We start from the raw sequence: 9,598 nt of genomic DNA, 5'->3' as shown, positions 1-9,598 counted from the left end.
TGCAACATGAAGCTGCGAGAGCAAGGTGGAAGCGACTCGACAAGAGAGAAAGGAAGAAGACGGTGGGAATTCCCAACGTGAGTTGCAGTCGGTGGTGGGTTGTTGTGGTTTTGGGTCCAGGAGCAGCGGAAATTCCAGAGAGTGGAGGGTGGACGTGGCGTGGGCAGCCGCAGGTCGAGACAAAGCAAGCCGGAGCGGGGGGCGGCTTCGAAAACGGGACAAGACTATGCGTAAGGTATATTGCTGTCCAAATTGTCGAACCGTGTAGTCGTCACCGGGTCCTGGTATGACGGCTCAACGACTTGGGCGGCTCTGTTGGAAAATCGCGGGGAGGACACGAAGAGAAGTGATGGGTTGGTGTGTTGGTGGAGGAAGAGAAAGAGAGGCGGAAGAAGTGGTGGTGAGTGAGTAAGGTAAGGTAAAGTGTGCGTGCGTGAGTGAGTGAGGTGAGCAATGGGTTACGGTACAGCACGGCAGAAGACGGGGATCGTTGGGCGTGGTGGAGCCTTCTGGAGATGGGCTTTGCTTGATCAGTGCCAGTTGATTTAGGTTCTGGTGGGCTCAGGATTGGCGCTTTTTAAGCGTGGAGCCTATTTTTGCCTGTGGTTGACTGGGGTGGCTGAAACGAGAGATGGACGAGGAAGTTCGGGTGAGATGAGATGCCGTCGTAATCGCAGAAGAACATGCCCATGTGGTGAATTGAAAATATTCTGGGGGAGCAAGATGGGGGATACGCTGCGTGGACCACAGTCAGAACATGCGACCAGGTGAGGCGACTGAGGATGAAGTGAGAACGGTCGTGTAGGTCGAGGGAGTGAGAGAGTGAGGGAGGACTAGGACGAAAGAGAGAAGAGAGGGAGGGAGAGAGAGAGAGAGCCAAGGCAGGGCACCGAAGTGAGAGAGAGGAGAAGAGGGCGCGCAAAGTGAAAAGCGTGGTGGTGGAGGATGTGAGCGAGACTGTGTGAGTGACTGACGGAACTGGGAGCAGAGCAAAAGAGAAAGAGACTGAGAGGGAGAGGATGGGGGGCCTGCAGGGCGGCGAGATGCACGGGTGGAGGGTGGAGGGGAGTGTGCAAGGAAAAGAAAAAGAGGTGGGCGAGGTGAAATAGTGGATGTGGATTGGACGAGGAGGATGAGGGGGCCGGGGTGTGATTGTAGAAAATGTGGGAGGCAGCTTCAGAAGGAGCAGGAGGTAGGTACAAAGACAAGCCAGTGCACAAGGTACCTGCGGATTATGGGCTAGAGATGAACGACAGCCATCAGACTCTGTGCCAGTGCCCAGTACGCGCTCAGAAACCCAGGCAAACTCTGTATTGAATACGCTCTCAATCCATATGGGCTGTGAGGACGTAAGTTATCCTTTCCTTGCTGTCTGTATCAATCTCAATCTGCCTGTGATGGAAGAGGTGACTTAGTATTGATATAATACACAGCAGGAGAGACGTTGGACCTGGCGGTCCTAGTGAGTGTAAGTCGGATCGTAGTTAAGTACATTTTCACCAGTCCAACCATAAAGGTACTTCCAGGCACTCAGGTAAATACACAGGGACATAGCAATGTGACAGCTGCAACCTGGCTTGGGAGTTGCATCCGACCTTATTCCTTGCCATCCAGCATGCCCACTGGCATTGGGATCTTGCAAATAACGGCATCAAACATATACCAGTATCCGTATAGAATTATTGAGTGGCCTAGGGAACTGAAAGAGAACGTTGAGGATATAAACATAATATCTAAGGTGGGTAGGGGAAAACAAAAGGGAAGGGAGAGGGAGGAAGGGAACAGACTGCCAGCAGGCTAAATGAAGTAGGCATATAGCGAAAACGGGGGTCTGCCTTTTTCTTCTTCTTTTTCGTCTTCTTCTGCTTCTCCTTCCTTCTCTCTCCCCTGCCCTGGCGGCTGGATGGGAGGACCCAGGTGGGAAGAGGAGAGCGCGCCTTGCTCCGTAGGGGTGTGGTATTAGTGATTTAGGGCGTGAATGGCCAAAATACCTCCTCTTTCGTCTCTGCTGCGTCCTACCTCGCGCCTCTGTTTCTATTGCTTCTGTCTGCCTGTGCCCATTTTCTGATGTCTGGCGGGCACTGGCTGATATTCATTGTCCTGACACCGGTTGTCTTTCAAGAAATGCTTTTCTCCAGCAATAACAGCGTTGCCAATACGGTCTTCCACCACCATCACGCTCTTCTTCAGGCCACATACTGTCCAGACCTCAACGTCCAGCGCAGCTGCTGCACCCTGCCCAGCACCCTGTCCCACGAGGCCGCTTGGTCCCTGATGTAAAAGGCAAAAGATACCGGCGGGTGACGGGCGACTGTTGTCAGGTACAGGTCTACCATGGCGGCGGTGTGGGAAGCGGTCAACACGAACGAGACAGCCGTATCATGTGTGCTAACATGGTATAGACATACACACACACACGCACATACATAAATACGTGCAACCTGGAAGGGTGACCGACTGAGGCGAAGCCCTCTGGTTCGGTGTCTGGCGTCAATTTGGCCGGTACGAAAGCACTCGGAGCTCATAGGAAGAGTGGCTCCTGAACGACACGGGATGGCGCTGCGTGATGCGGCTGTAGTGGTGTGTGTGTGTGTGCCTGGCCTTACCTCAACTCACCTCTGTTCCTTAGACTTCATGCCGTGCCAGCCAACGGGAGAGACAGACACAGGCCGAGGGGTCAGTGCCGGGGCCAGGGTCAGAGCCGAACCTCAACACCGGACCCCGAATGCCTGAAGTACATTCCTTGCCTTCCTTTCCTTCACACCTGGCCTTGGCTCACACCGAGGCCAATTCTGAATTGTTCCCAGCTTTCGGGGTCGCGACGCCGTCGACACAGCTGCAGTGCTGCCTCGCAGAGTACTACATATGGTCATGGTCGTTTTGGGCACAGCAACAGCAATAGCAACAGGCTCCATGGCTCCAGCAACGAGCAGATACATTGCGATGCGACGATCAGCATGAGTCCTCGCCGGAAGATCGTGGAGGGGAAGCCCCATGGCCATCTCGCAAACCCCCTCCCCCCGGTCACGGGGTCTCATCTGACAGCGATTCACTTGGCCCGGTGAGCAGGGCAAGGCACGCCGGTCACAACCGGTATTTATTGCCACGCCACGCTACAGTACCGTACCTTGTTTGCAATGTACCTAGTTACCTACAATAAACATGCCCCGGGCAATCCGCAGCGCAGTGCCAGAGGAAAGGAATGCTCGAGACATTCGACATTCAACATTCGACTTGCCCTTCCAACGACTTATCACAGGACCCTACTCTCAAGGTCCAATATGCGGCCCAATACATTCTCTGTCGTCCTCGCCCCAGCCCGTCGGCCCGCCGCTACAAATTGGCAATGTCTCTCTAGCTTCAGCCATGGCGAGACACTGGCCCACTACCAAGTTTCCCTCCTCTCCCTCTTGTTCAGATCTCCTTTGGGACAGGCATCGCTGGTTGCTACTCTTCTTCCATCCTTTTCTTTTCCTCATGTCGTCTTGTTCCCCCTAGCAGGCAAGCAAGCGCTTCTTTCTTTCCCTTCTCCGACTTCCACTTTCAGCTCTTGACACCATCTTGTCGTTCCTATTCGCCGATAGCCTTCCCCCCAGGTCTCCACGACCCAGCATCACGGTCCTCCAGTCCGAGTCCCTCCCCGCTTACGCACGCCGCCGGTTCTGGTTTCAGCGGCTATTTCTTTATTTTTTATTCTTTTATAACTTTCTTCTTTCCATTCTTCCCGCTCCTCTGCTAGTACTCTTTTCTCATATGCAGCTACAAAACAGAGAGACAAGGTACCCAAATGAGAAAGAAATCCATACGGCAATCAACGTGGATCATTCGGGCCCTTGCATTGGAAAGCAATTCCGCCCGCAAGTACACCAGATGAGGACCTTACCTGGTCTTGGTAACAGGGAAGACGCCCAGCAACAAATGGGGCCGCGCTTCGTTGTGGCCAGGGAGAACACAGGTACCCGAGAGAGAGAAAGGCAGAAAGTACCTACAGAGCGCTTCAGGATTATCCCTGTCTAGCGTTGCTGTACACATGGACGCTAAGCCAAAAAGGGCCAGGTTGACGACGTGATTCTCACAAGGTGTGGAGTCCCGTCCCTGCCTTGTGCCAAGTGACTGCGGCGGTATGGATACCTGACCTGGCGGTGTATCCGCTGGCAATCTGTGTTGTTTCCACACAGAGCCGTTCTCCAGGTGTGCAAACGAGAAGAGAAATAAAAGAGGTGGAGAGTTGACGGTAATGGCGAACGCCGCGGACGAGATCAGGATGCTAATGGAACGACGTTGGACTTAGTCGTCCATCTCAACATGTCAACATGGACGCTGCAGCGAAACGGGACGGAGCAAGTGCATGCGAATCCGTACCAGGAGGAGAAAATAACAAAAGCACGGATACGCAGGGCCGAGCAGGCTAGCAAGTTACTGGTGTTGCGCTGGAGACGCAAGAGCGCAGCGCGTGTCCGGACAAGCCTGTCCTGTCGTGGCTGGCATGAGTACTCTGTGCGAGGTGAAGGACGGGAATTACAAGTGAGGCAGATGGACTGAATACCACATGGCCAACGATAGGGTCTGTTTCGATCTACGATGTTTACACAAGTGCTCGCTGCAGGCTCGACCACCTCGTTGGCCCTCCCCGAGTAATTGGTCTCAGGGTGCAGGCAGACAGACTTACATGCTTCACTTACTCGCCTGTGACCGGGATGGGTGGTGTTTCTCAAGGCTCAGCATTGTCGTTGGCACTTGGGACACCCGTCTGCCACTAACCAACCGGGCTAGGCCAGACCTATTCTCACCATCACCACCAACACGACCAACACCGCCCAGTTTGGGGGCGAGGGATTGTTCCTTGATCGGGAACATGACCGTCAGCCTCGACGCAAACCACTCTAAGCCACAAGGTGCTTCTGGGGGGGTCGTCCAAGACCATCTGAAGTCGGACCAGTCGTTGATTGATGATTGGCCTTGCGCACACACGCATTGCTGCAAAACTCTGCCCGGAATAAGGTGCTTCGCTGCTCTCTGGGTCCATCGATAAATCACGAACACATTCGGTTCTCAGACTACGCCGTGCGGCGAGCGTCCCTCGAGCAGGGAGAGCGGTCGCTTCTCAAATTCACTTGGTCTCACCGTCGTCGCCGTTGTTGCCAGCTCAGTAGTAAAGGGGTAAGTTGTACTTGAACCAGGCGGCCGAGATGAGCATTTGTTCGAGGGGTGGATGAGTTGGTTCTAGAACAGGGCATGGAAAAGCTTGCCTGCTGGGCAACATCAGTCAGTTCGAAGGGAAACCTCCTCCCCCAGGCCGGCCTTAACCTTGGAGGAAACAAGGTGTTGGCAGTTTGGACGTCAAACGAGACGGCACTTGGCTTTCCTCTTTGATTTCCGGCCAAGTTGGTCGTTTTGTTCCCACCAACACTCACACATACATACGCTCCTCTCTCTCTCTCTCTTTCTGCCTTCATCCCCGTTTTTGGCCCAACCATGACGATGATTATAAGAAAGAAGAAGAGGAAGAAGAAAAAGGGCCGTCAGTTGTTGCAGAGGATCTCCGACTAAAACCCCAAGCAAGCAGCCAGGCCCCTCTTCACTGGTTACACCCTACCTCTCTCCCTTCCCCCTCATTCACGCACCCCTCGGTCAGGCCCAATCACGTTGTGCCTTGGGTCCATTCGACACCAGCCCAACCTTGCTGAGGACTGCAACTGTACTCCTCCTAGTGCATGTACTACTGTAATCGTAGATGGTTATCATGTTAGCAGCCATGACAGCTTGTTACACACGCACACAGCTCTCACCCACACACCTGCCCGCACGATACTCACACGCCATTCCCGCCTAACTGCTTGCCTTTCCTTCTACTCTGATTTGTCGGTCTTCGGGTTCCAATCCTTTCTCTCTCACACACACACACTCTCTCTGTCTCCCTCTCTCTTCCTTTTCTTGGTTCTATCTTGATCTTCCAACAGTCGCCTCTCCCATTCGTGTAGGTGTGGGCTCGCGTTGTTCTCGTTTGAGCGTCTGGTCTTGTCTTGTCAGGTCGTTGAGTAATGGCCACGACTGACTGGCCGAACCTCCCACATTAAGGTTACGTCCCAGACTCGTCTCGTTCCAGCCGCGTCAAGATGCACGTTGCACGTCCTCGACGGCCGTCATGCCGGATCCGAATCTGGCCCCAGTCGTCCTCTCTGAGTCTCTGACGAGGGAGACGGGTTCAACGCCTAACACCCACAACCCCCTTCCCCCCTGCCTGCACTTCGTGGAAGATGAGCCATCGCCGCCAGCTACTGGCGCTCCCGTATGGGTGGCTACCGACTCCCGTCTTATCTTACCACCAACAGACACGACCTTAGACGGCACTGGATGATTACTGGACCAGTGCGTGTCGAATTGACCGCGCCGGCTGCCGATGAGTGAAAGTCAGCACCAGGGGCGTAGGGCGATGTGATGACAGCCGGGCCAGTTTTGGGGGACCGGGGGGGCGGCCCTTTCTGTCAAAGTTTTGTCCAGCCATGGCAAGAAATTGTAGAAAGAAATGTCTTGGGCCGCGCTCTGCTCCTTCTGCGTCCTCTCGACCCTCGACCCCATCTTCGCAGGGCAAACGCGCATGTGCGTGTGCTTGTCGCAAACGTGCCGCACCTCGCACCACCACCTGGCAGCGCGCCGCACGCCCCAAGCAAACCCACACTAAACGACAAAAAAGTCGGCGGTACGGAGTGGGGCACGCGTAGGGACGCATAATATCTGTTCCTCGCAGAAGACTTCATCAGATCGTTCCCATCTTAACCCTTCGCCGCCAGCGCCGCGGCCAGCGCCCAGTATCCTCGACCTCGCCAGTCAATAAGATAAAATAAAAACCCCATTCATTTCGAAGCGGGCGGTCTAGCACAAAAACAAAAACAAAACAAAAGAAGAAGAAGACATGAACGACTGGACGGGGGGCTCCTAACCTGCCGAGCTGCCTATTGGTCCAGATTGCCTTGCTTTTGCACCTGTTTTACCCTTGGTGTCGTTGTCATTGTTGTTATTATCGTCGTCGTCGTCGTCGTCAATCCGAATCACTACCTGGTCCAACGTGTTTCTGTGCCGATCCATACAGTCATCGCCCATCTCACCTCTACGGTCGTAGCCATCATGGTTGCGAGAACATGGCCAAAGGTGGTGGCCAACGCTCAAACTAGCTGATGGCGCGGCCGAGCTACACACCAAGGGGGGCGACGGCGACGGTCAGATGGAGGGGGGGCGCAAACTCGATGCGTGCATGTGGCTGACAGCCAGTTGTCTCGGTCGAATCGATCGACTCACTAGCCCATTACCCGTCCAATGGCGCTGCGTCGTCGGGGGGTTCTTGTCCAGCCCAGCAGGGGGAGGGGGGGCCTACGACACCATCGAACAGATCCATGGTTCAAAGAATAGCTCCCAGAGATGCTGTCAAGCAAGACCACGACGAGCACCGTTTAGCTGGGCGAGCGTACTTCCGTAACATGCCCAAGAAGCCCACGGACTCGAGTCCTTCAGGGAAACCCCCTAAATGGAAGAATTCTCCGGCGATGGGGCAAGATGGGAGGCGCGGCCGTTGCTCTCTCTCTTCGTCGCGTCATCCCGTCGTCGACACAGTCGTGCAGATGTCGATCGGTACTTGTGCTTCATTGGCGCGTGCCTCGAGCGATCAACGCCAGGGTCCAGCTCTAGTCACCTTCCGATGGGAACAGGATTGTCAACCAGTTAAACCGAGCTTTGTCGCACGAACCATGCTCTGCTCTGTCTGGGCATTGCGGAACGCCCATTCTATACGGTCGCCATGAGATTTGATTTTCAGTTAAACAAAGTCAAAAGAAACGTGAAGCAGGTCGGGAAGTTGGAAGAGAACATCTGCTTGGTCCAGCGGCCGAGGTGAAGAGACCACACCACACACACACACACACACACACACACCAGCCCCTGCCTCTTATTCCGAGTGGCTGCCAGGGCCACGGGACCCAGAATCGCTAGAGAGTGCATTTGGGGATTGTGTATCCGTGCTCCGTAGTAAGGCGGTAGTGCGAGACCAACTGGGCATGGTCGCCCCTCCGAAGTAACCACTCAACCATCTCTGCTCTGTACTTATACTACGGATACTCACGAAATACATAGATCCCGCCCAAGAACCAGTGAGCCGACTGGTACCTGCTTTCGACAAACGTTCGACTGTGAGACGCGGGCGCCCGTCTCTCTCTTCGAGTCTCTGGGGCCTCGAGACAAAAACAAGGGAATGGGGGGAAGGGACGAAACGGGGTTCGGACAAGGTCAAGGCAGCTCGGTGCAGAGCAATGAACCTTGCCCAGCCGAAAATTCCCCTGCTGGACCGACTTCCCACCCACCCAATGATTGACTGCCTCGAGCGGCATTCTTGAAGATCCAGACCGTTGCCACGGCCGTTGCCATTGCCGTTATGCGCTCGGTGTCGTTGAGCGGCCCTCTGTGCCCTCGTCTGTATCCGTGTGCCTCTGTAGGTTCGGGGTCTTTGACCTGATATGGGCACTTACAGTGTTACACGTTGACATGGACGAAAACGGAAAACATCTTGTTCCTGTTTTAGAGTTTGCGCTTTTTCGTCCCGCTTGAACGACACACGGATGACGGTCATGCAGCTGAAAGATGACTAGAAAAAATAATAAAAACAAAATAGAAGAAAGGCCCCGGACGCATGCGCCCTCTTCTGTGACTGCCGTTGTTCTCTCTCGCCCGTCCCCTCAAGGTCTCCCTTGAATGTCGAAACGACACACTACCAGCCCGGGGACACTGGAAGGGTGAGCATCTGAAGCGTGCCTTATGCTCCAACAGTCAGCGAGCCCACTTCCCATCTGGTGATCTATGGGGGGCGGGGGGGCAGGTTCCCTCCAAAATTTTAACTGACCAGTGAGTGCGAAAACTTTTAAGCCTACACATCAACGGGTTGACGTGACGATCGAGGCTCCTCCAGGGGGAGAGAGAGAGAGGCCTCATCGGAGAGAATCATGGCGCGAATCTCGAACTCGCCGTACCGGGCAGAGAAAGTCGATCGAGGGAATGGCGTTATGGGGGGGGGATGACAAACTTGCACCTAATGTCATGGCACACATTCGACACACATTCAATGGCAATATACCTGCGAAAGGACGAGACGGAGTTGGCTAGTTGGATTTCTGTCGCGTCGCTCAGCCGGGCGCACGCAATAGCAATCGAGGAACGGCGAGGCTTGGCTTGGCTTTGCACTGCTTTGCTTGCAGTTGTCGCAAGGGCCGCCAAACAAAGAGACAAGAGAGGCGGGGGGGGGGGACTGTGACGGGACGGCAGCTTCGTTGACACAGTCAACGATGTCTGATCGTCGCACCCCCAGATCGCCGACCCGAGAAGAAGAAGAAGCACAAGGGGGAGGGGGGGGTGGACCAGACCAACCCCAACCCAAAGGGGTGGTGGGTCGACGGACGATATGGTCGAGAGTCCTGGGCCGAGTTTCCCCATTTGTGAAGACAGCGACATCAGGCCGCATAGTGGCTGCGTAAACCATGGCAATATGCCACGAAGCACACAGGACAAGACACAGTGTAGCAAGAACAGCCTCTAGACAAGCTACAAGACGAAGGGA

The 9,598-nt window shown here is 54.7% G+C and overlaps 1 protein-coding gene across 1 annotated transcript; it reads right to left on the bottom strand.

Annotated features, from left to right (window-relative positions):
- Window positions 1-8,911: 8,911 nt before the first annotated feature.
- CH63R_03103 (uncharacterized protein) lies at window positions 8,912-9,520 on the bottom strand (the record flags this gene model as incomplete). The annotated part of the gene is made up of 2 exons (XM_018298078.1): window positions 8,912-9,073; window positions 9,119-9,520. 2 exons carry the CDS (start codon window positions 9,518-9,520, stop codon window positions 8,912-8,914), a joined length of 564 nt encoding a protein of 187 aa, XP_018162894.1.
- Between the last annotated feature and the right edge of the window lie 78 nt (window positions 9,521-9,598).

This window comes from Colletotrichum higginsianum, chromosome 2 (genome assembly GCF_001672515.1).
Source record: "Colletotrichum higginsianum IMI 349063 chromosome 2, whole genome shotgun sequence".
Lineage (NCBI taxonomy): Eukaryota > Fungi > Ascomycota > Sordariomycetes > Glomerellales > Glomerellaceae > Colletotrichum > Colletotrichum higginsianum.
This window is presented reverse-complemented; position numbering and strand designations above follow the sequence as displayed.